The sequence below is a fragment of the Oryctolagus cuniculus genome, chromosome 12 (genome assembly GCF_964237555.1).
Source record: "Oryctolagus cuniculus chromosome 12, mOryCun1.1, whole genome shotgun sequence".
NCBI lineage: Eukaryota > Metazoa > Chordata > Mammalia > Lagomorpha > Leporidae > Oryctolagus > Oryctolagus cuniculus.
This window is the reverse complement of record NC_091443.1, coordinates 77,235,186-77,261,725: the sequence shown is the minus strand read 5'-3', so window position 1 is coordinate 77,261,725 and position 26,540 is coordinate 77,235,186. Positions and strand designations below refer to the sequence as shown.

Here is a 26,540-nt window from a genome sequence, read left to right as displayed (position 1 = left end):
CTAGAAGTTTAGGAGATGAGAACTTTGCCTCCTGAAACATATGTGAACTTTAAATAAGGTATCAAGCCTACCTTTTGATTCATTTTTTAAAAAGGTGAAATTTTTCTCATATAGAATTATGATAAAATTATAGATCCCTTATGGAAAGCTCATTGCAGGAGATGTTTAACAATTCAAGTTAGGATTTAGGGAATTTCTATCATTTTCGCAACTTACCAAGATAGGAAAACACTGAATCTTTTGTATCTAATTGAAGAAAATGTCATGACCATGGATATTCAAAACTGGTTGTACTTAAAATAGTATTATGAAAGTTAACATCATCGAGAGTTAACCATCCTATACAGTTTTAGTATTAAATATGTCATAGTGTTATTTAAATTATTTATAAAATTATAATTGATAAATGTCACAAATTGTTATTCTCCATTAAACATACTTCTCCATTATTAATGATGCTTTAATTTACTGTAGCAAGGCTAGCTCTATTTACTATGATTCTGATGCTGAACCTTAGTTTAGTGTTCAGTTTACCTTATTGTCGGGTCCAGTGTGTTACTTACTCTGTGAGGTTTGAGTGTCTATGAATTTCTTTACCAAGGCATCCGTAGTTTGGGTATAAAGACTAAGAGCATATTTCAGAGACTGAAGATCTGGGCTTTTCTCCAAGAAATTCTTTTTGAGACCATTTCCTCCTGCATGAAAGTATTGCTAAAAAGAAAACAAAACATAATCAGAGGGATTTAGAAAGAATTTTTGGAGGCGGGACTTCATTACTCTAATAGTGAAGCTCAAAAGACAATATGACCAATGCAAAGCAGGTACAAAGATATAGTGCTGTCATTGCCTACTTCTGCATCATCATCAAACTTGGATTCCTGACATATTACTGAAGTGATGGTCTATGTCACAGATGCTAGAACCTGAAAGGACTAAGCCTTTTCCTTATATTCAAAATCTGTGCTAAACAAATGGAATTATAGAAGCAAAAGTAGAATCCTTACAGAATGACAGGTTTAGTTAACAGTTGCCTTCTGTTTCTGAAAATGAGGAAATATCTTGAACCATCACACGTGCACAGGAGGGTAGCTCCTGGTCACGTATTTTCCAGATCGTACCCTGAGATTCTAGGCCAAGTGCTTTCTGCTCACCCTTCCCTGTCCTCTCACAGGCCAACCTGATGATGCACAGCGGTTCTTGGAAATCCAACACCCTGATCCTATGTCTGATAAATATAAGACACTGAGTTCATCTTTTGCAATTGTCATTCAACAAACTCAAAGCATTCCAACAGCTAAAAGATAATAAGGACAGAATATGCTTATTAACAGTTAATACGGTCACTGACAGATATTAACGTTTTTAATGCTGCAGGTATTATGCACAGAAATCTCTTTGGAAAGCAAAATATCCAGAGATAAGTCATAGAACTAAGAATGCTTTAACCAAACCATTTATCCAGAATAATATATTTATAATACTCCATTAAGTTTAGACAAATGGTTCACCAACCCCAGCTCCAAGTACTTGCCACTTCTTGTACCAACAGTGCTGGAGGAAGGTAAACACTCACCGTTAACTGTGGATCACTGTTACACAGCTCTGGTGGAATGAAATATTTTTAAGACACTCACTAAATGATTCTGATACACTCTTTTAAATTGGTACATGTCATCTCTTTATCTTGCATCTTTAGAATTTCTGAGGTGGAACAATTCAATGAACTGAAAAATCATAATTCACTTTTCGCATTTCTCACCTATTCAGGGAGAGATGCGGAAAAATATTCTAGGCATTTGCAAACATCTGAGTACACGTTCAGAGAGCGTGATGTAGTGAAGATTCAGAGGATGGGCTGGAGAATACAGCAAGTGGGGATACAATCTTAATAAAGATGGCCACAATTATAGTCACCCTTCACAGGGAGAAAAATCTATGGCCATGTAACATGCCATTCATGGATTCCAGCTGAGGAAGTTGTGAAAACACAAGTGATGGCAAAGCCTATGGAGAGTTACGAAGAGGGGTCACAGGAAAATGCGAAAATGGGGCAGGCATTGTGGCACAGCAAGTTAGCCTGCCACTTGGGAAGCCCATCTCTGCTACTGCAGTGCTTGGTTTAGAGTTCCTACTCCACGTTGGACATAGCTTCATGCTAATGTGCACCCTGAGAGGTAGCTGGTGATGTCTCAAGTACTTGGGTCCCTACCACCCATGTGGAAGACCCAGAGGGAATTCCTAGCTCCTGGTTTCAGCCTGGCCTAGCCTCAGCTGTTGGGGGCATTTGAAAAGTACATCGGGGAGGAAGATAAATCTGTCTCTGAGCTTTCCAAATAAATCAAATTAAATAAATAAAACTTTGAAAAAAGAAAAATAGAAAAGTCTTTTTTAATGCTTTTTAAGAAGATAAAGATTGAGACAGGCACTGTGGCAATAGCAGGTGAAACCACAGCCTGCAGTGCTGGCATCCTATATGGGCATCGGTTCGAATCCTGGCTGCTGCACTTCTGATCCAGCTCCCTGCTAATGTGCCTGGAAAAACAGCAAAAGATGGCGCAAGTCCTTGAGCCTCTGCACCCATGTAAGAGAGCCAGATGAATCTCCTGGCTCCTGGCTTTGGTCTGGTCCAGCTCCGGCCATTGCAGCCATTAGGGGAGTGAACCAGTCATTCGGGGAGTAAACCAGTGCATGGAAGATTCTCTTTCTCTTTCTCTCTCTCTTTTTCGCCTCTGTATTTCTGCCTTTCAAACAAATAAATAAATATTAAAAAAAAGACAAAGATGTATGTACAATTGTTCTATACTTGTATCTTCTTTTAAAAATGTTACAGTGTTTTCATATACAGCAAATATTTATTGAGGACTTTGAGTCCAGAATTGTTTTTAAGTGCTTAATAGATGAAAAAAAATTCTGATACTCTTTCTTTGAGAAACATGATGTGATATGTAAGGGTAGATAAAAGATGTAATAGATTTATTAGCAGGGAAAGTTTAGATTGGGCTTGACTCTGTGTGTGTGTATGTGTGTATTTGTGTGCAGTCTCTGGAGGACTTTTCACATGATGAACCAAGGAATGATCAAAAGAAAATGATTCATATAAGAGTGAAGAAGATTCTTATCAACCGAACCTAGAAGGTGGGAACTCACCAAGGTGAGGCATTCTCTCTATCAGTGTTTCTCACAAAACCTCAGCCTTAACAGATCTGAGCCTAAGTGCCAAGTAATGATGAGGAGGATAGTGGAAGAGGAAAAAAACTGAAAGTGATGAAATAATTTTTTAAATTTTTTTAAGTTATATAAGGCTTATGTACTTCTTATATGCAGATGTAGGAGCATAGTGACACTTTCTCCCCCACCCTCCCTCCTGCCCACACTCCAACCCTTCCTCTTGCTCCCTCTCACTTTCCCACTCTTAATTTTTACACAGACGTACTTACAGTTTACTTAATGATCGTATAGCTAATCCTATACTAAGTAAAAGAGTTCAACAAATAGTATGAAGAAAAATAAACAAACAAAAAAACAACACTGTCCCTCACTGTAAAAGACAAGTGTTATAAACAATCATTGAATCTCAAAATGTCTATTTCACTCTTCTCAGGAAACAAGGGAAAAAAGGATTAATGAGTATTCTTACTGCTGTACCCAACTGGGTTTTTATTATTTTTCATTACCTTTGAACTGTTTACAAACTCTGTAAATTATTTTGTCTATACTAATGCAAATTAATTGTTTCTGGTGAATACAACTGAGTGTTATTCTGTGGACCTATCTACTTTGCCGCTACCTGCACATTTATTTCAGCTTTGCTTATTGTTTAGACAAGTATAGTGCAGTTCTTGGAATTCTCCTTTGAGCCATTTCTAATATCTTACTGGTTCCCTCTTTAATTAATTAGCTAAATAACATTTTGGTACATTTTATAACTGCACAGTTACCACAATTACACAATTAGAGTTACAGAGAGAAGAAGAGAGCCAGAGAGATCTTCTATCCACTGGTTCACTCTGCAAATGGCCTTAATGGCAGGTGTTGCTGTGGATTCTGAGAGGAGGAGGAGCACAGTGGGGGCAAGAGGTGCGGAGTCATCACACTCACACAGGGAGCTGGGTGAAAGCAGGCCAGAGGTGAGCAGCCTGCAGACTCGTTTATTTCAGTTGGAACAGCAGCATATATAGCCGAGGCAGCCAATCCGGTCAAGGGGCAGTTTATGCACTAACCAATTACAGCCTGTTGCCAGGCAGGCTCCATTGCCAGGTGGTTTCCCAGGGGGTTTCTGAAGCCATTCCTGAGTAACATGCTGGCTTGCCAGCAGCCATCTTGGCATGGCCTTCTCATTTCACCACAGGCAGGGGCTGGACCAGGCCAAAGCCAGGAGCCTGGAGCTTCTTCTGGGTCTCCCACATGAGTACAGGGGCCCAAAGACTTAGGCCTTCTTCCACTGCTTTCTCAGGCACATTACCATGGAGTTGGATGGGAAGTGTTGCAGCCAGTTCTTGAACCAGGGCCCATATAGGATGCTGGCATTGAAGATAGATGTTTAACTTGCTATGCCACAATGCCCGCCTCTAAAACGTGTTCTTTACCAGTGTAGCATTGCTGCCTTACCAAAGATTTACTAAACTGGTACCCTGAGCCAGACCTTGTGCTGGATGCCAAAGATGAAAAGCAAGAGGCATAGTGATTACTTTCAAAGGGAGTATACTCCAGCGAGAAATGTAACCAAAGTGGAAATGTATTAGATAAATGCCTTGAACATACAAATAAGGGAGGAGGTAAATAATTCTATTAGGGAAGAAGTCAGTAAAAGCCTCCAAAGAAGTCAAGTATTCATGTTGATCAGTTAGTCCTGGATGACAAAATCTTCCTTCAGAAATGGCCTTGGCAGTCTGGTGTGGAGATGACAAAGAGAAGAGGAAGCTTGTATTGATGATAAATATTTACATTTTTATTCACTGCAAAATACATGAGTGGCATAGGTTAATATTACTGTGTTTTTTTAGAGCCACAAAGTTTTATTTTCTCTAAGGTTCAACATGCTTTAATAAGCGAAGGGGGAGTTATCCAAGTGAATGAAATCTGATAATGCAATAATACAGGTCAACATGCCAAGTAAGAACTTGATACACTGGTAAGTACATATATGGAATAATCGGTCCATTCCTAGGTTTCATAATTTATAAGAAACATAAAAAGGTGGAGGGTCTCCAAAGATGACAGAATTTTGTCTTGAGGTGTGCTATTCAATTAACAGCCACTAACGACTTAGGATAGCATGAGAATTTTCTTCTATGTCTCTAAGACTATTGCAAGGAAAAGGAAGTAGAAATGCTTTATACTAGTTTCTTTCTTTCTTCCTTCCTTCCTTCTTTCCTTCCTTCCTTCCTTCCTTCCTTCCTTCCTTCCTTCCTTCCTTCCTTCCTTCCTTCCTTTCTTTCTTTCTGACAGGCAGAGTTAGACAGTGAGAAAGAGAGACAGAGAGAAAGGTCTTCCTTCCGTTAGTTCACCCCCCAAATGGCCACTACGGCCGGCGCACTGCACTGATCCAAAGCCAGGAGCCAGGTGCTTCATCCTGGTCTCCCATGCGGGTGTTTGGGCCATCCTCCACTGCCTTCCCGGGCCATAGCAGAGAGCTGAACTGGAAGAGGAGCAACCGGGACAGACTCCAGCGCCCCAACCGGGACTAGAACCTGGAGTGCCGGCGCTGCAGGTGGAGGATTAGCCTAGTGAGCCGCGGCACCGGCCTGCTTTATACTAGTTTCAAAAGACAGAAGGAAGTCCATTTCATAGCTAGAAGCAAGGAAGCATAGTTTTGTTTGTTTTAATAAAACATTTAAAAGAATTCTTTCTTAAAAACAAAAATTGTTTCTGGCCATTATATTAAGTGGTGACTCTAGGGGACATCTCTCTATGAGCAAAGGTGGGAAGTATTGGGTCATGTGTCCAATTCTGGGGTTCTAGAATTCTCTTCACTAATTTACATAAAGATTTATTTAAGAGGCAGAGTGACAGAAACACACACACACACACACACGGGAGGGAAAGGGAGAGGGAGAGGGGGAGAGAGAGAGAGAGAGAAAGTGAGAGACAGAGAGAGAGAGAGAGAGAGAGAGAGAATCTGCCATATGTTATTCATTCCCCAAAGGCTATGCCAGCCAAGCTGCACCAGGGTGAATCCAGGACCTGGAGCTTTATCCAGGTCTCCCACATGGTGGCGGAAATTCACTTACTGGAGCCATCACTCACTGCTTCCCAGTCTCATTAGCAGGGGGCTGGATTGGAAGTTGAACAGTCAGGGTTCACACCAGCACTCTGATATGGGATGTAGGTGTCCCAAGCAGGGGTTTAAAACAATGTGTTAAAAGGCTCACGACCCTTCACTTTTTAACTCCTTGCTTTTTACTTTATAATGTGCTAGAAAATGTAATTTATCATCTGTCCCACACATAGTGTGAGTGTCCCGTAGATTATTTAGCCTCGCAGAGTGTCATGTCATCATCATAGAATGGGTAGCTGAAGAATCCACACCGCCTGTGGTCTCACAAAGATGTAAGTAGTTACTGGATCCAATAAAGTTTTATAAACTATAATTTCCACTTGTAAGAAAATATACATAATTGGTAGAATAAACTCCCAAACTGTAGGCTGGCTTTGTCTCCTCAGCACAAGCCCTGTTTTGCTGGATACTTAGTTCCATCATCTTGCCATCATATCTAACTCCACCATGGCAACAGAAAAATAGCCCCCAGCATGACTGGCTGCTTTCTCGGGGGAACCATGCTTTTGTAGGTACCAGAGCTGACATGTCTGCACCACCCTAGGCTCCTTGTTACTCTCATTCTGCACTCAGTTGCAAGGTTCCAATGACTCTCCCTTTCTCATGCCATTCATACTTGCCTTCATCCTCTACTCACTCACAATCCCTTGGTGACAGCTCTCATTGCGATATAAATCAACTAGCTATAACTGATCTCTGTTACAGTCTTGAACTATGGAACCTATTTTACACATTTCTATAGGATGACTATTGCTGAAGTGACTTTTTAATGCACCACACATTTTCAAAGTCACAAATAAAGCCATTTTTAGAGAATATATTCAGGTCACAAAAGGACCTAAACATTTTCAACCTAAACATTTCCTTTTGACTGCATTATACACCACTTCATTATGCAAATGCTCAGTTAAGCCCAAGGCTGTCCACAGAGGGGTCTCCTCATTGACCCTAGCCCTCTTGTACAGAACCTTTCCAAGGTGAAGTCCTTTGTCTCTGATGACATTCCATTCATGGAACATGTTCAGGAAACTTCCTGAACACTCAGTGAATTCTCATCCATCCCTCAATATCACCCCAGATTTTCCTGATCTCTTCGCTTCATGCTGGTTGGTTATCGCATTTTAGCCCATGCCCTGTCAATTAACTATTTGCATTATCCTGTTCCATCTCTTACACTGGTGCCTTTAAGTGAGCACATATCATGATTTACTTGTCAATGCCCCTCAATCATTTTTCAATCTACACTGAAAAAATGTGAGGGAAGCAACAGCTTTGATCCCTATAGGAGAGTCCAGAGGAGTTGTAAAAATCCTTGGAGACTTTCTGCTGTTACAGCGAGGTGGTGCTGTGCAGCTGGAATCAACAGGCTGCAGGAGGAAACCTGGGCATGCGCCATTGCGTGGGGGATGTGGAGCGGTGTCGCTCCCCCTCTTCACGGAGGAACGACACAGGACCCTGCGCTGTTCTTTTGTCTACTCGGCCCTCCCCGGGTTTGCTGCTGGTTCTTCCCGAGTTGGCTACAGACCCTTCCACCTCTGTGGAGGGGCGGTTCCCCCTGCCACTTTCCCCACTTCTGCAGGGGAGCGGCACACCGCCGGCTGGCTCTCTCGGGGGCTGCTCAGGTGTTCCTTCAGATAGATGTTCCTGGTGCATGTTGTCTCTCTCCTCCTTTATAGTCCTCTTCCGCCAATCCCAACTCTGCTACCCACACGCCGAGTACGCTGCTCTCCTCCAATCAGGAGCAGGTCCTACAGTTTATTGGTTGAACTGGAGGCAGCTGTTTACTCCTCTCCCAGCGCCATATTGTGGGAAAGCAGATGCATAGAATAAGTCTTAATTCCAGTAACAGTCTAGTCCGAGTTGCTCCCCACAGAGCGGGAGGGAAAGGGGTGGACTGAATTTAATAATTCGCTTCACTGAGAGAGCTGAAAGAGTTTTATCATGAAAGAAGGGACAAAACACATTGGTTACAGTAGAATATGTGGGGTCTTGGATTTAAATATGAAAGATGGTCCTCCAATGTAAACAATCACTCCTCCAGCAACAAGAAAACTAAGTTATGCAGAGTTTTCTATGTGACAAGAACTGATTTAATGGGTTCAATGTGATAACTCATTTGATTTCTTTCATGCAAACAAATAGGTAAGCTTTACTAATGTAAAGGATGGAGACAAGAGACACTCCTATACCTCTGAATGGGGGTTGGGATAAGCTATGCAGGAAGTAACATTTTCATGATTTTGAAAAATAATGGGAGAATTTATTCCACTTTTTGCATTCTTCATAAAACTGCAGAAACTAAAGTCCTTCAGAACTTGCTGTGATTTCTGAGCAAGAAATATTGCTGCTATATAAAAATCAGGATACATATTGTCTGCGTGCTTAGCAAACCTTTCTTTTTATAATCCCAACAGACTCTGTAGCTGTGTAACTCTTCAGATTTGTCATAAATTGTAGATCTTTTACTTTCTATTTTTACTTACTGGGAGGAACAGTCTAATATTTCTTCACATGATAGCAAAAAGAATTTCCTTTTTGGTAGCAATTTCCTATCATCACTTTTTCCCCCCCTTCAACACCTGTTTCCACACTTTCTGGCAAATCCATGCAGATAATTCGTTTTGTAAACTCAGATATTATCACAACCCACTGAAACCACTGAAGCTTTCTTTTTTAGAAATTATATGATACTCAAACAATTGTTTGCTACCACAGCTGAAGTCTTCCTTTACATATCAGAATATGCTACTCCCTCCCATAAAATAGTTCAGTATTTCCCTCTGGCTGACAAACTAATGTTGTGATTCTTTACTTTGATGCTAAAGCTTCAGCACCTCAGTCCAATGAGCCATTTCCATTCCCTGTGATCTTCAGGCAGTCATGATCTGTCCCTCTATGCAAGTCTGTTTGAAATTCTCAGGCTGACTGACACCTTCTCTCATGTCATCCATGTGTTTTTCTAAGCCTAAAATGCATCTTTCCCCTTATTTTGTCTCTTCCTCTAAATTTCAGAATGTTCCTCTTCAGAAAGCCCCCTCAGGAGTTCTCCCTCAAACATCCAATACAAAGTCAGGACTGTCTCTGCTCTGCCCAGCACTTTGCCCCTGACTCTTTCATTTAATTGATGGTTGATGCTTCCTTCCTAAGCCAAAGGCAAGAGCTCTTATCTCCAGCTACCTCTTTATTGCCCCCCATATTTTCTACATTTGGTGAGCCCTCAAATAATGGTTTCTGAATTTTAATACTCCAAACTAGGTAGGTTATTTGTTTTCCCAATGAGCAGATGAGTTTTAAACAGTGCAAAACCTATAAAGTAAAAAAGAAGATGCAGATAATCAGTCACTAAAATTGTCTTACGGATAATGGGTAGCAAGGACAAATTAGACTTCAGTCAGGGTAAGAAACATAGAGACACTGAAATGTGATTTGAAGCCATATTCTGCTATTTGGATTTCTGAGTATAAAAAATAGCACTAGGATTAAAGAAGTTAATAAGAATATTGCAAAGTTATATATGAACTGATACTTTGCCTAAATAATCTCCTTCATACTAAGAAATGCCATTTCTCCAGAGGGCCTTGATCCAGTGTCTACTATTTTCAGAGAAAGTGCTGAATTACCTCTGCCTGATGTTCAGGTGTCGCTCCCCCATTCGCGGAGGAACGACACTGGACCCTGCGCTGTTCTTTTTGTCTACTCGGCCCTTCCCAGGTTTGCTGCTGGTCCTTCCCGGGTTGGCTGCCGACCCCTCCACCTCCGTGGAGGGGCGGTACCCCCTGCCACTTTCCCCGCTTCCGCTGAAGAGCGGCACACCGCCGGCCGGCTCTCTCGGGGGCTGCTCAGGTGTTCCTTCAGATGTTCCTAGTGCATGTTGTCTCTCTCCTCCTTTATAGTCCTCTTCCACCAATCCCAACTCTGCTACCCACATGCCGAGTACACTGCTCTCCTCCAATCAGGAGCAGGATCAGCTCCTGCAGCTTATCAAACTGATGAGGCAGCTGCGTACAGGTTGTTTGGTCTCTCTCTCTCAGCGCCATATTGTGGGAGAGCAGATGCATAGAACAAGTCTTAATTCCAGTAATTTAGTCTAGTCTCAGTTGCTCCCCACATTCAGGTCTACACACACTATGAACATTCTGTAGAATGTGGAAAGGTGGGGGAGAATCAAACCAGACAGGATTTTTCTTTATATTTCAAACTTCACAGTGAGATGACTTGAGGGATTGTTTAGGAGTGAAGAATGTCCTTAGGTCTTTGAATTCATGCTCAAGTTAGAGAGGAATTATTGTTGGGAAAAGGTCTCCTGTTTCTCTTAGAAAGAAATCTTCATTTCAGGAAATTCCAGGGCGGCCCAAGTCTTCTTGGAATATAAGTCAGGACACAAAAGTTCAACTATAATCCATTCAAACTAGGGTTTCCCAATGGGTAATCCATAGGATTGCACACACTGATTATGCTCTTGGTTCTCTCTCACAGCTGTCGCCTTGCTACTTTTACTTTGAAATACTCTTTTTTCCCAAAGGAAACTTTCATTTAAGGAGTACAAATTTCATAAGTACAACTTTAGGAATATAGTGATTCTTCCTACCATTTCCCTCCAACCCCTATTCTCACCCCACCTCTTCTTCCCTCTCCCATTTTCAGTCCTATTCTCCATTAATTTTTATTTTATTTTAACATTTTCAATTAACTTTATACACAGAAGACCACCAATTCTATACTATGTAAAGATTTCAACAATTTGCACCCCTCCAAACACAAATAAAAAACTGCTTGAGAACAAGTTTTATAATTAACTACCATAATACAACTCATTGTGGACAAAGGTCCTGCATGGGAAGTAAGTGCACAGTGACTCCTGTTGTTGATTTAACTGACACTCTTATGTATGGCGTCAGTGATCACCCAAGGCTCTTGACACAAGCTGCCAAGGCTATGGAAGACTTTTGAATCCACAAACTCCATCGGTATTTAGACAAGGCCATAAGCAAAGTGGAAGTTCTCTCCTCCATTCAGAGAAAAGTATATCCTTCTTTGATGGCCACTTCTTTCTACTTGGTGTCTCTCACAGAGGTCCTTCAAATAGAACACGTTTTTGCCACAGTTTCTTGGATTTCCATGCCTGAAATGCTCTCATGGGCATTTCAGCAAGACCAGAATGTCTCAAGGGCTGAATCTGAGGTCAGAGTACTATTTAAAATGATTGTCATTTTATGAGTCTGCTGTGTGGGCTGCTTCCTATGTTGGAACATTCTCTCCTTTTTAATTCTATCTATTATTATTATCAGACACATGATCTTATTTATATGATTCCTTTAGCCCTTAATCCTATCTATATGAGCACTTTAACAATATGTTCACTTTAATGCTTAAGATGGCATTTTTACCACCCAGCCTAATGGGAGTTAGGATCCCATGGGAAGTTTTTAAACTTTACTCTTAGAAGTAAATCTATTGGAATGTATGCAGAACTATACAGCTATAAGTTACAAACTTTCTCACTTCCTCCTCCCTCTTTTATTCCCACTCTTATTTTTTATGGAGACCTATTTTCAGTTGACTTTATACACATATGATTAAGTCTATGTTAAGTAAGGAGTTAAAAAAATAGTATGAATAAGAAAAAAAAAACTGATCCCTAACAGTCAAGACAAGGGATGTTCAAGTCATTGCTTCTCAAAGTGTCAAATTCACTTCTGCAGATTTTCTTTTAGGTGCTCTATTAGTCATCACGGATCAAGGAGAACATATGGTATTTTCCCCTTTGGGACTGGTTATTTCACTAAGCATGATGTTTTCTAAATTCATCCATTTTATTGAAAATACTGGATTTCTTTTTTACCACTGTATAGTATTCCATAGAGTATATATCCCATAATTTCTTTATCCAGTCTTCATTTGATGGGTATTTAGGTTGATTCCATGTTTTAGCTATTGTGAATTGACCTGCAATAAACATGGAGGTACAGATAACTCTTTTATTTGATGATTTCATTTCCCTTGGGTAAATTCCCAGGAGTGGGATGGGTGAACCATATGGTAGGTCTACATTCAGATTTCTGAGGTTATTTCCATACTGTATTCCATAGTGGCTTTACCAGTTTATATTCCCACTAACAGTGGACTAAGGTACCTTTTCCCCCACATCCTGGCCTGCATTTGTCATTTGTTGATTTCTGTATGAAAGCCATTCTAACTGAGGTGAGGTGAAACCTCACTGTGGTTTTGATTTGCATTTCCCTGACAGCTAGTGAATCTGAACATTTTTTCACATGTCTGTTGGCCATTTGGAATTCCTCTTTTGAAAAAATGTCTGTTTAAGTCCCTTGCCCATTAATTTGGCTGCTCTAGCAGGTGAATGGAAGGTATCAAGGCATAACCATCCTCTGCAGCAAGACATCATAATTTCTCTTATGTCCACCATAGTTTACACTCCTGGCTTATAATTGAAACTACATCCCAGGAAAAATCGTTGCAGCTCAATTAAAGTTTCAGTACTTAAGAGAGTTAATACTCCTATCAAAACTTACATACAGGCTGAAATGTTTTAAATTCATTTAGAACTAATTATAAAGTAATCTAAATAATTTAAATATTGCATTATAATTCAAAAGAAGTAATATATCTGGAGAAAAGTGATCTGTTTTGGCCTGTTACATGTTATTTACACTTTGCAAACATTGAGTGAAATAGAGATTACATAGAAGCACGGGCACTGACTTGAGTCTGTAGTCTTTTTTTTTAGCTCTGCCAATTACCAGTAGTACTTTGGCCTCAGACAAACAACTTAACTCCCTGTACTATTAGTATTCTCATCTATATAATGTAAATGATCATTCTGTACCCATATAATACAAAGGATATTCATAAGGATCAGGTGAGATTATATATACACATGAGATAACATTGAAAAATGCAAAACTATTTCAGTCTATTTTCTTCAAGCCATAGCAGCCTTATTCTTCCTTTCTCAGCTCCAGCTTCTTTGATTAAATTGAACTAAAGGATAATTGAGGATCATCTCTTTGGCAGTTATTGGCAATCAGCCTAGGTAGCATCTGCTGCTATGGATTAAGAACATCTTTCCCATGAGGCATGGCTTCTCTTACAGTGCTCCTTTTGCTGGACTCCAGACAGTCACTGAATCTCTAGTTCTTGGAGTTACATGTCTTCTAAGTAGTGCTCACCCTTCTCTGTAATTCCTTGGTAGTCAGCATTAATCATAATTAGTACTTGGTAGGGCAGTCCATTGGGGCAAATCTCAAAGACAAATGAGATCAAGGGAGCCTCAGCTTTGGCAAACTGATGACAGGGGCGTTGGACTGCAGTTATCAGGTGAATAACATGCAGATGGACAGATCACAGTATCGAGAGACTGCAGGCACAGCAGGCCAAGCATGGAGATCTCAAGAAGAAAATTTGGCATCACCAGTTAGGGAATAGAATAACTGAAAACCTGACACCTGGCTCAGGGGGACCAAGGTGAGATTCTAGTCCTGGATGAATGAGACAATGACAGAGATTCAGTTAGTACATCTTGGATTCCATGTGGGCTCTCTGTCAACACTGTTGGGCTGGGATTCAAAGGATTTTCTTAGAGATCAAGATTGTTTCAGAGATTGGGGAGAATCTGACTTGTAGATGGTTGCCATGTGCTCCCACCAAATATAATTAGAGTAAGGTTGGGGCTTGGGATGAGAACCAGGCCTGTCTCTACATTGGAGGGCTTTCATTATTTCCACAGAACATGTTTCTTTTTCCTCTCCTAATGTCATCCATTGACCTAATAAAACCTATAAGGAACTAAATTCAGATTCTAATAATTTTAGGGTTTTTTTTTTCCTAATTCAGATTAACTATTGAGTCCTCATGTTTCTACCATTCTTTTCTTTTTTTTATTTTTTTGACAGGCAGAGTAGACAGTGAGAGAAAGAGAGAGAAAGGTCTTCCTTGTCCATTGGCTCACCCCCCAATAGCCACCTCGGCCGGCACGCTGCGTCCAGCACACTACACTGATAGAAAGCCAGGAGCCAGGTGCTTCTCCTGGTCTCCCATGGGGTGTAGGGCCCAAGCACTTGGAACATCCTCCACTGCCCTCCCGGGCCACAACAGAGGACTGGAAGAGGGGCAACCGGGACAGAATCCAGCACCCCAACCGGGACTAGAACCTAGGGTGCCGGTGTCGCAGGCAGAGGATTAGCCTAGTGAGCCATGGTGCTGGCCCCATTCTTTTCTTATATAAAACTATTAATACTCCCACAATTCCAAAGTTTAGTCATTTCTTACTCAAATTTTTAAAAAATAATTTTTAAAATAACTTATTTTGATATTTTTCTTGAGCTTGCTTTTCATAATTTCTATTTTTTTCTCAAACCTATTTTGCAAAACTTTCTACATCCTGAGGAAATATTCTTGCCGCATTCTTTAAGACACTGTACTTCTGTAATCTCATTGTTCAAACCCACACTCTGCTGGTGCCACCAGGTGCCACAGAATCTCACAACACTCATTTCAGAGTTTTCAGCACTGAGGCATCAAAAGGTGACTTCATATTAAGCGATGAAAGTACAAAACAGGAGTCATGTGCTAACAGCTTTAGGAAGGTCTGCATTACTTACTGAGATAGAGCTCTGATTTAATGAATACTATTGCAATGTGTGTGCCAGTGGTACAGTTCTGTGCTCTACAATGGCTCTTGATAGATAACAGTCCTTTGCTATACTGTTAATATGCCCTGGATAATAGATGCTTCCCACAGTGAAGAGGAGAAATACTGAACAGTTTAAATTTAGAACATAAATTTGTTGATTCATTTTTAAGTTCTTTAATAAACTTTCACATGTAAATATAATACTACTCTACATCCTGGATCTGCACATATTAAGCCTATATTTTAATAAATTTTGGTCAGCCATTGGCTATGAAAAATGGGGCACATATCATAATATATTTTAATTCAATAAAAATTAAAATTAAATTATTGTATCTTCTAAGACAGAGGAAGATTCATGCTTTAAAATTAACATCAACAAACAGAAAACAGAAAAGCAAATTTTATTAACCCAAATTTGTCTTGAAGCATCTCTTTAACTGAGTTTTTCTTTGAAACTGTTTATAACAACATGGGTTTCATACACATCTTTTAAAGAAAGATGAAGGAAGTGTAAGAACAGTGTAATATAGATGTAACAAGGAGATAGACAAAGGCTATACTTGTCATGCCCTAGGGTCCTCTCTATTCAACTATCTGTAGTCTCCTGGATGACAAGGCTGTACAGATATGCATCAGGGGTATGCAGCTCTCGAGGTCCATGGGGCACTCTCAGTACAGAACCGGGGATCTTCAGTCTTACCTTGATCGTAGCCAGGACCACCTCCATTATAGCACACTGTCTTGGTGTCAGACCCTTGGCATCTTCTCGAATCATGTGCTCCTGGAAAACAGGTTAACAACTGCGTATAAAACAGCCAGTTCAAAGCTGTTAAGAGTGATATACTTCTCTAGTTTTAATGGCCTGTGATTATTTTAAAATTAAGTTTATGTGAGTGAAATTGATATCTTGTCATTAGTTGACTGTTTATAGTTCTTCCCTTATGTTTCTGCTGACCTATGGTGTTTTTACTTTTTACTTGTTGAATTCTTTATTTGGTGGCACATTAAGCCTTCGACTATCATGCAAATTAAATATCTGAAAAAAATAGCTATCTCATTTTTAAACAACTACTTTCAAACAAAACCTGTATAGTTCCCATATGCAAACATTCCCTACTTGAAGTATGCTCATCTGAATGCATTTTAGGTGATCCTTTTGTCATATATTAATAAACATCAAGTTTTCCAATAGAAGAAATACTTTTAAAGCGGTATGTTGATAGAAATATAGCTTTATTATCACTTGCAAGTTAATGTTAAAAAAAGGGGGAAATCCAGAAAATGTGTGCCTAGGCTTTTTCACTTAATTCCTGGGTTTGTGATCTGTCACCTTGAGGAATGTCAATCACGGAAGGGATTTAGGGGAGATTTTAGCCTTTCTCACTATCTACTGATAAAGCCTATGTAAAATATAAGGTCCCTTAGGGCAGGCATTTGATGTAGTGGTTAAGTCTCCTGTTTGGGAAACTGCTTCCCACATTGGAGTACCAGGTCCACTTTCCAACCCAGCTGCTTGCTAATGCACTCCCTGATTGTGGGGGGAGCTGTGGGGGGTCCAGTGGGTCAAGTGGCTGGGTCCCTGTCTCCCATGTGGGATACTCAGATTGAGTTCCTGGCTCCTGAGTCCAGCATGGTCCAGTGCTGGCTGATGCAGGACTTTGAGGAACGAACCAAGGAGAGAAAGAGGGAGAGCTCTGTTAGTCCCTCTGTCTCCCTCTTTCTCTCCTTTTTAAATAAATAAAACAAACATTTTCTTAGATACCCCTAATGTTTACTCATTACTGAGAAAAGTTCCGAAGAATGAACTGAATTTGGTTTGGAGATTTAAAATATTTTATAATAATTTTAAAATTATTTTGCCATTGATTTAAAAACTAATTTTATTATCTTACAATGAATTTTCCCTATTTTCTCTGTGTTCTGTCTCCAGTCATCTAAAACTTAATTAGAGAAATGATAGTAGAAAGAGGAAATAATAAAGGAAATAGAAATCTGTGTAAGAGAAAGAATTTAAAATTTCTTACTGCCCAAACTGACACAATCTTCCTAGAGCTGCCACTGTCCTATTCAACAACACTCAACACATATTTGCAGTTATGATTATTCTTCTCTGGGTGACTGAGAATACTGCTCAATGCAATGAAGACTTTTGTTTTCCTGGAACTTAAATTCTAACTTAGGTAGGTGCCTCTGTGTGAAGTAGAGGAAAAGTCCCATGTGAGTAGACACATGTCCCATGTGAGTAGACACAAGTCCCATGTGAGTAGACACATGTCCCATGTGAGTAGCTCTAAGAATGCATAGCTTAATTAATGCACTGCTGCCTTTGGTCAGCAGTAAAAGTGTCTCCTTTTTTTTTTTTTTTTTTTTTGACAGGCAGAGTGGACAGTGAGAGAGAGAGAGACAGAGAGAAAGGTCTTCCTTTGCCGTTGGTTCACCCTCCAATGGCCGCTGCAGCTGGCGCACCGCGCTGATCCGATGGCAGTGCAGCTCCAAGTCTGCACCCAGGGCTTGGTACGTGCAGCAGCGGTTCAATATCAGCTGCTGCTTGCTTTCTTAGATGTGCACTTGTTTACTGTGCACATCATGTTATCACATCCAGTGGTTTGTCCTTGTTCTATTTTATCACATTTCAAATGTTGCTATTTGGCAGATAACATACATAATCTCTGTGTTTCACCAACTTCAGTTTTTTTTTTTTTTAATAATTGTCACATGATAGGTAGTTAATAGGTTTTTGGATATTGAATTGTGCTTTCTTTAGCATTTCTTAGTGTACAGTATGTGTGAATAGAATCATCATCATTGAATATTTTCTTGCTTTTAATTTATTTATTTATTTTTGACAGGCAGAGTTAGACAGTGAGAGAGAGAGAGACAGAGAGAAAGGTCTTCCTTTCCCGTTGACTCACCCCCCAAATGGCTGCTAGTGTTGGCACGCACACCAATCTGAAGCCAGGAGTTAGGTGCTTCTCCTGGTCTCCCCATGTGGGTGCAGGGCCTAAGCACGTGGGCCATCCTCCACTGCCTTCCTGGGCCACAGCAGAGAGCTGGCCTGGAAGAGGGGCAACCGGGACAGAATCCAGCACCCCGACTGGGACTAGAACCTGGGGTACTGGTGCCGCAGGCGGAGGATTAGCCAAGTGAGCTGCGGTGCCAGCCCATCATCATTGAATATTATTGAAAACACTGTTTAATTATTCATGGGTCCATGATACACATATATGCATCTTACTTCATCTTTCTTCGATATAGGGGTTTCAATTTAAACATATGAGTTCATTTAGTACTTTTAGAATAAGAATATTTAATACTCATTTAAACCCAAAATAATAGGAAATTGTTACTGATTATGCCAAGAAATACTACAGGACAAGTAACTCTAAATATGTTAAATAAATCTCTCTGGATTTGTCATTCTTGTCTAGTTTTACAATGTGGTTCCATTTTTAAAGCAAATACTAATGAATAATATATGCTACAGGAAAACATAATTCTTACTAGAAATATTTTTCTAAACTGTAGCTCATTCAAATAAACGGTTTTTTAAAAATATATATTTATTTTCTTTATTTGAAAGGTAGAATTGCAGAGAGAGAAAAGAGGAAGAGGAGGATGGGGAAGGAGAGGCAGAGGGAGAGGGAGGGAGAGGGATTCTCCATCCATTGATTCACTCCCTCAAATAGCTGCAATGCCTGGAGCTGGGCCAGGCCAAAGCCAGGAGCCTAGAATTCCATCTGGGTCACCCACATGGTTGCAGGGCTACAAGTACTCGGCTCATCTTCCACTGCTTTCCCAGGCATATTAGCAGGGAGCTGGAGCAGAAGTTGTGTGGCCAAGAATTAAACCAGCACTCTGATATGGGATGCTGGCAATGCAGGTGTTGGCTTAACCGACTATGCTACAATGCCAACACCAAATAAAAGGATTTATAAAAGAGGCTGGCAAAGAGTTAATGACCAAGTAAATGATTTTGCTGAAATAATAGCCTAATGTGTGTTTTCATCAATTATTTTTGGTATTATGACATTATATCATGAAGATTTATGAATATTTTAGCTATGTCAAATAAATCTGATCCCTTTAAGTAGTAATAAGTTGGACATGCATAATATGCATACAGAATGAAGTACCACTAAGAAGTAATATCGAAAATGTCAAATTATTGAACACTTGTTTAATGAATTAATATTAAATCATATCAAATGTAAAACAAAATGTTGGCTTCCCACATTGTTCTGATTTTCTTGGTCTTGGGTTAAGTAAGGTAGTTATATGTTAATATTAATATGTAATAGTTCTGAAATCCATCGGTATGATTATTTCCAACAACACCTTTCTACCAGATTAAATCTTCTTTCAAACATATAAAAATTTAAAGGCAAAATGCTTAAAATACAAAGAGAAGTGACATGCTAGTAAAATAAGATAAAATAGCTTTGTAAAATTTGAAATTCTTCACAGTAGCTGGAGTTTAAATTTTTGCATAAGGTTGTAGATGATTTATTGATCTGTTACCCAAACTAATAATTAAGTGAGTTAATAATTTAAAAATTTAAGAAATCAAGTGCCAATTATTAAAAAATGTGATTTGGATCTTATTATTCTCTCATGAGCTACTGATATCAAGTTTCCAATTCTTATTCATTCAGATTATTTCAGTGTTGATGCAACAACCCTGTTAGGTTACTTTATTCATTGTTTGCTTTTAGGTTATTACAAGTAACAGAGGATTCACTGATACAAAAAAAACAAAAAACCAAAAAAACCTGGGGACTACAAAGGTTGTTGCTGAAGTGTCTGGTTTCACCGTGACTCTCATTGTCCAGCCAGCATGCATAACACCGTCTGGGGAACTGGTTTCTGTATGCTTCCCTTCCTAAGATTTAGGCAGAGCTGACTGGACCCCAGCTCTGGGATGAACCTGTGAGTTACGGCATTTGGCACATGTCCCTTCCCAGGCCACCATGATTTGCTTAGGAATAGTGACAACACTCCCTCAGAGCCAATGAGAGAGTAGACTCACAGGACACGAAGCTCAAAAGATATAGTAGAGGCAGCCGTCTTCTTGCCAGGAAGGAAGGTTTGTTGTGGCAATACATCAAACAAGGAAAACAGCACCCAGCTCTGGGTGGTGAGTGCCTGGGTCTTACAATATTACTCTAATATTACACTAATTACACAGTAACAGAAACCAAGTTAAGCCTGAACTATAAAATTTCATGTACTAATCAATTTCCTGTTGGCTCCTGTTAGTTTGGTTTCCTATAACTTGAAACTGAAACAGTTTTAGTTGAAATAACATTTAACTAAGGAAACAGAAGCCTAGGAGATGGAGTACATTTCATATGACACAGATGCTAGACACACAGCCAGTGCCATTTCTTCTGTAATGAGGCCAGTGCTGTTTCTCCTTCATGGGTTTACATAAGGAACTTCAGTACTGCATACACCCATCATTCAGCGTAGGGTACAGAAACCCCAGGGAGTCAACCAAAGAGATAAATGAAGAGACAGGGATCCAAGACACAAGGGAATACTTTGTCAGAAATATCTACCTGCCCTCTTCCTCAGCTGCACTCAACACCTGTATGAAACAATTTTAGCTGATGACTATGTCTTCTAGATGGATTATTGGTTTTACATTTTTTTCTAAGGAAGTACATAACATAGATGAGAAAACAAGATAATGAAACTTTAAGGCACATGTTTTACTGCAGTCAATAATTATGCAAATTTATGATCCTTTTCCTGTGTTATACACACAAAACAATATCAGTGATACTATGGGCTACAGTCGGGGAAGAAATGAAGACAGCTCCATGTTTCCGTGGAAGATGGCAAGCTCTTGGAAGTTACCATATGCATTATGTCATTTATTTGCATAACCATCCTATGAACCCAGTGTTCAAACGTTCTGCATTTTACGAAAGCTACTTCTGAAAATGGGGGCAGTTAAATACTTCAGCCCATGTCACACAGAGGAAGCAGTTGAGGAGGAAACTGGAATGAAGGTCCTGTGCCTCTGGAATCCATCCTCTAACTGCATTCCAGGAGACAGAGCTGGTATGAAAAGAATATGTATTTGAGCAATCAAGTTCCTGTCTGAGAAGGATAGAGACTGAGGCTCCCTAGAGAGCTCCAACGTTTGATGATTCCAAAGTGAAAACGAAGGGTAGTGATTTTTACTCAGCCAATCCCACCTACAGTTGGCAAGTTCAGGATCTATTTTGATGAGTTTCATGTTCTTGACTTTAAAACTTCTCTAGAGTTCACTGGATTTCTATGAGGTCTATTATCTGCTTTTATTTATACAAAGCGAGTTTAATATATTATGAGCCCTCATCTTCTCCATAAGCTTCATGTTATAATGCTAAAAATCTGACAGCAGATTTTGACATTGCTGAAACATATGTGGACTTCAAGAAGTTTGTAGGGAAAGGAATTAAAGGATACATTTATTTAGGTGTAAAAAAATTTAAATGCAGGAACAGGGGTATTAAAAAGTTAACAGAAAATGCATTTTATAAAAAATATTATACATGGATTTCAAAAGTTTTTATGCTAAAATAAACATGTCTTTAATTCTGCTTTTATTTCCCACAAACTTTCTGAAGTCCCTCTATGTGTCTTCTTAATCCTGCCACATACATATCATCATTACTAAGAGGAAAATGCCTTCTAGCAGAGCTATACTTAGTAAATTATTTTAAGGACAACCCATAACTTCATTATGCTTATTACCTTCAGTTTGGATAACTGTCCAAGATCTTTGGCTGCGATGAAAATCATCTGGGGCCCCTAAAACATGGAGAGAAAGAGAGAAGACTTAATGTTAAGATCTGTAATATTAATCACAGTAGAAACGTGGTAAAAGAGAACTTTTTTTATTTCCATTATTATTACCTTTGTGGCTTTTATGCCAGACACCTTTATCTATTTTTAAAAGTTCATTTACTTATTTTCATTTATTTGAAAGGGTGACAGAGTGAGAGAGCGAAAGAGAACAAAAGAGAGAAGTATCTTCTATCTACTTGTTCACTCTCCAAATGTCCACAACAACTGGGACTGGACCAGGCTGAAGCCATAGACCAGGAGTATGAGCAAGGTTTCTCACAGGGTTGGCAGGGACTCGAGTACTTGCACCATCATCTGCTGCCTGGGTGAAAAGTAGCAGGTAGCTGGGCTGGAAGTGGAGGTGGGACTCGCTCTCAGGTCCCCTGTAAGGAATGCAAGTATCCCAAGCAGTGCTTAATCTGCTATACTGCAACACCTGTCCCATTAGTTGTTCTGTATTAAATTTTTTTTTTTTTTTTTTTTTTGACAGGCAGAGTGGACAGTGAGAGAGAGAGACAGAGAGAAAGGTCTTCCTTTGCCGTTGGTTCACCCTCCAATGGCCGCCGCGGCCGGCGCGCTGCGGCCGGCGCACCGCGCTGATCCGATGGCAGGAGCCAGGAGCCAGGTGCTTTTCCTGGTCTCCCATGGGGTGCAGGGCCCAAGCACCTGGGCCATCCTCCACTGCACTCCCTGGCCACAGCAGAGGGCTGGCCTGGAAGAGGGGCAACCGGGACAGAATCCGGCGCCCCGACCGGGACTAGAACCCGGTGTGCCGGCGCCGCTAGGCGGAGGATTAGCCTAGTGAGCCGCGGCGCCGGCCGTTCTGTATTAAATTTTAATGATTTTAAGGATATCTAGCACTGCTGGAAGTGTAACAGTCCTAGTAAGTGTTGAAAGGCTTGAGTTTGGGTTAAAGGTTTGCTGCTATTGTAGCCAGTTTAATATAGCATATAAATTAAATCAGCATTTTAAACTTTTATTTATTTTTAGCAGAAGCAATTCCCCCACTATCATCTGCTCCACAAAATAATCCTATAAAAATTTTAATATACAGGGCTGAAGAAGGTGGAGGTGCTTCTCCTGAAATGCTGTCCAGACTATTCATGTCCTGTCCACCTATCCCTGCCCTTAGTAAAAGGCATTCTCTGGAACAGGGGAAAAGAAGTTGAAAACCACTGGAATAAACCATCCAATGCATGGTGAGGACTAGCCTGGAGCATGTCTGTGGCATATTGCATGGAAAACTCCTGAATGTGGCCCATTAGAAGCTGGGAATACTCTAGTAGTAGGGGAAATCAGCTAGTATGTTTATAGTCTCATGCTTTTTTATTGCAATGTGTATATTCATTGGGAAACCTAAGACTACAAGTAACATTAGAACAGCAGCCATGGCTACTTTTGCTCATATTTTATTCTTAACATCCAACACTATGTAAAAAGTCAAATAATATTTATTCAAAAAATGAATAACAACATAATGAATAACAATATATAAATAATACAAGTCACACTTGAAGACATCAATGCTGGAAAAATTCAGGGGATTATAATCCTTTCTACAGATGACCTTATTTAGAAAATGTAATGTCATATATATATGAGTTATATATATATGATTATATATACTCGTATACATATATATGTATATACATGCAGTTAAGTCCATATATATGCATATATGTGTGTCGGGTTCATATATATATACATACATGTATATATGTGTGTGTGTGTGTGTGTGTATATATATATATATATATGAGTTTCCAGAACAGGAGGAGGGTGGTCTGCCGGGTGTGAGACCTAGGCAAGGTATCTCTCTCCAGAGAGGGATCCCATGTGCAGGTGCTCTCCATGTGTGTGTTTGTTTTTTTGAAAAGCCCATGTTAGCTAAGGTGAGAGCACCTCCATTTATGAGTGGACAGTGAGAGAGAGAGACAGAGAGGAAGGTCTTCCTTTTCTGTTGGTTCACCCCCCAATGGTCGCTGTGGCCGGCGCACCGTGCTGATCCGAAGCCAGGAGCCAGGTGCTTCCTCCTGGTCTCCCATGCCGGTGCAGGGCCCAAGCACTTGGGCCATCCTCTACTGCACTCTGGGGCCACGACAGAGAGCTGGACTGGAAGAGGAGCAACTGGGACAGAATCCGGCGCCCCAACCAGCACTAGAACCCAGGGTGCCAGCACCACAGGCAGAGGATTAGCCTAGTGAGCAGTGGCGCTGGCCTGAATTATTCTTTTTTAAGGATTTACTTAGGGCCAGCGCTGTGGCTCACTAGGTTAATCCTCCGCCTTGCGGCGCCGGCACACCAGGTTCTAGTCCCTGTCAGGGCGCCGGATTCTGTCCCGGTTGCCCCTCTTCCAGGCCAGCTCTCTGCTGTGGCCAGGGAGTGTAGTGGAGGATGGCCCAAGTGCTTGGGCCCTGCACCCCATGGGAGACCAGGAGAAGTACCTGGCTCCTGCCATCGGATCAGTGCGGTGCGCCGGCCGTGGCGGCCATTGGAGGGTGAACCAACGGCAAAGGAAGACCTTTCTCTCTGTCTCTCTCTCTCTTACTGTCCACTCTGCCTGTCAAAAAAAAGAAAAAAAAAAGGATTTACTTAGTTGAAAGGCAGAATGAAGGCAAGAGTGGGAGAAATGAGAGAGAGAGAGAGAGAGAGAGAGAGAGAGAGAGAGAGACAGGGATTGGAGATCTTCCACCCACTGGTTCTCGCCCCAAGTGGCAGTCAGGAGCCAGTGTGAAGCCAAGGAGCCAGGAAAGGCTGCCCAGGAGGAGCACGTGGCTGAGGAGAACCTCAGGGCCTTCCTCCGGATGGAGACCCAGCTCCACAGGAGGGGTGGAGGCGGAGCCAGCCGGCAGTGACACCCTCTGCGGGACAGACTCCCTTGTCCAGCAGGAATTGGAGAAGTTACAGACTACTGCCTAAGAACAAATAGACTCTGTGTGTTGCTACAAAAACAAACAAACAAACAAACAAACAAAAACCAGAAAACCCATCCTGACTGCCCATTTAAGTGGCAGGTGCCTAAGTGCTTGGACCATCTTCTGCTGCCTGCCCAGGCACATTAGCACAAGCCAGTTTGGAAGCAGAATAGCTGGAAGTGAACTGTCACTACAAGCTGGGATACCTGCATTGCAAGTGGTGGCTTTACCCAGTGCAAAACTACACCGGCCCTGTGTAATATTATCCTTTGAAAATCTTATATTAAACAAAATTATTCACTAAAAATAATAGGGCTTAAGGGAAAAATAGCAGTGGGCACTACAATCCAAGCCCCTGTAATTTTATTACCTAGGAACTAACAAAAACAGTAATTACTGCTCTAAGAGATTGCTTGGACAGCATTAGGGAGCTCAGCAAAGCTGATGGCTGTTCAAGGGATATTAGATATGTAGAGCAGATAGACAACAATAAAACAAGAGTACAACGGCAGGCAGTGGAGTTTCCAGAACAGGAGGAGGTGGCCTGCCAGGTGCGGGACCTAGGCAAGGTATCTCTCCCCAGAGAGGGATCCTATGTGCAGGTGCTCTCCATGTGTGCATTTGTTTTTGAAAAAGCCCATGTTAGTCAAGGTGAGAGCGCCTCCATTCATGCTGAAGCCACAGCTCTTCTGTCACATTCCAGAGCCCCTTAGCCAAGGAAATTTCACACAAACTAACTCAACTTGCAGATTATACTGACTTCATTCTGCCCCTGATCAAATACATGAGTACTAACTAGTGTTATAGAAACGTATTATGTATGGTAGCAGAATAAGGGGTGTGTGTGTGTGTGTGTGTGTGTGTCTGTGTCTGAAGATTCAAATATTTTAAGGAAATGATTATTATGAAAAGGATCATGCCAGTATTTAATTTTGTACCAAAATAATTATCTCATAATTCCATTTTCCCAGTACTTTTTGAAGTACTCTTGGATATATGATTTGGCCACCTGCACATGTAGGTTATAAGTAATTAAATGACACATTTGTGGCATTAAGCAAAATTCAAAGTAGTTTATATTTGATCACTCACTGTCTGGCAGTAAGTAAATGAAAATATCTGTATCTTTTAAAATATTGGAATGTTTTATAAGAAAATATTTTCTATACATATAAATTCATGGGATAAATATGGAACAAGTGTACACGATTAACAGTATCCATATGTATTTTAGCTTAGTTTATGACTCATTATTTGTACCAATGTATCTTCCTCAATATCAGAAAAAAATTAATTCCTCCTTAATGGGTGCTTGTTAGTGTGATATTTTTCCTTTATTGTTTTAGGGTATCTGAACTGAGGTACCTGGCACTGTGTATGCGCTTCACTGTTGTCTAACTTTGCTGCCAACTGATCTTTCGGGTTCTTTTTCTACTTTACTGTTTGTGCTACAATCACATTCTCTAAATCCACTACAAGGTGTCTCCTCTATTAACCTCTATGTGGGGAGGTAACAGATAAAAGGAAAATGGAAAGGTGAAAAACATTCCATATGGCAGTCTGGAAACCATGTCCTTGAACTATAAATTTAGAAAAGAAGCACAGTGGGTTTGTTCTAGCCTAAATGTATTCCCTTGTATGTTCACAGTAAATTTTTATTCCTAGAAAAGTGCACATTAATTTTAATTTCTTTTTTCTATGTTTCTTCCAGGAACTGTTTGATATACTGTAGGGAATAACATTCATACAACAGCATTTCAGCATATTAACTGAGTTTCAGTGTTTTGCTTATGATGCTATTTTCACGTTAATTTTTTGTACTAGTGAGATGGGGTATTTCATGCTCACTAACACACAG

At 40.4% G+C, this 26,540-nt stretch overlaps 1 protein-coding gene across 1 annotated transcript in view; it reads right to left on the bottom strand.

Moving 5' to 3' along the window:
* Positions 1–26,540, bottom strand: part of UNC13C (unc-13 homolog C) — a 656,715-nt gene that overhangs the window by 94,021 nt on the left and 536,154 nt on the right. The window contains exons 27-29 of the mRNA XM_017348010.3: positions 21,675–21,731; positions 15,631–15,711; positions 564–711 (exon numbers count right to left, since the gene is read on the bottom strand). Coding sequence (XP_017203499.2) covers positions 564–711; positions 15,631–15,711; positions 21,675–21,731 — 286 coding nt within the window. The remainder of the gene's footprint in view (positions 1–563; positions 712–15,630; positions 15,712–21,674; positions 21,732–26,540) is intronic.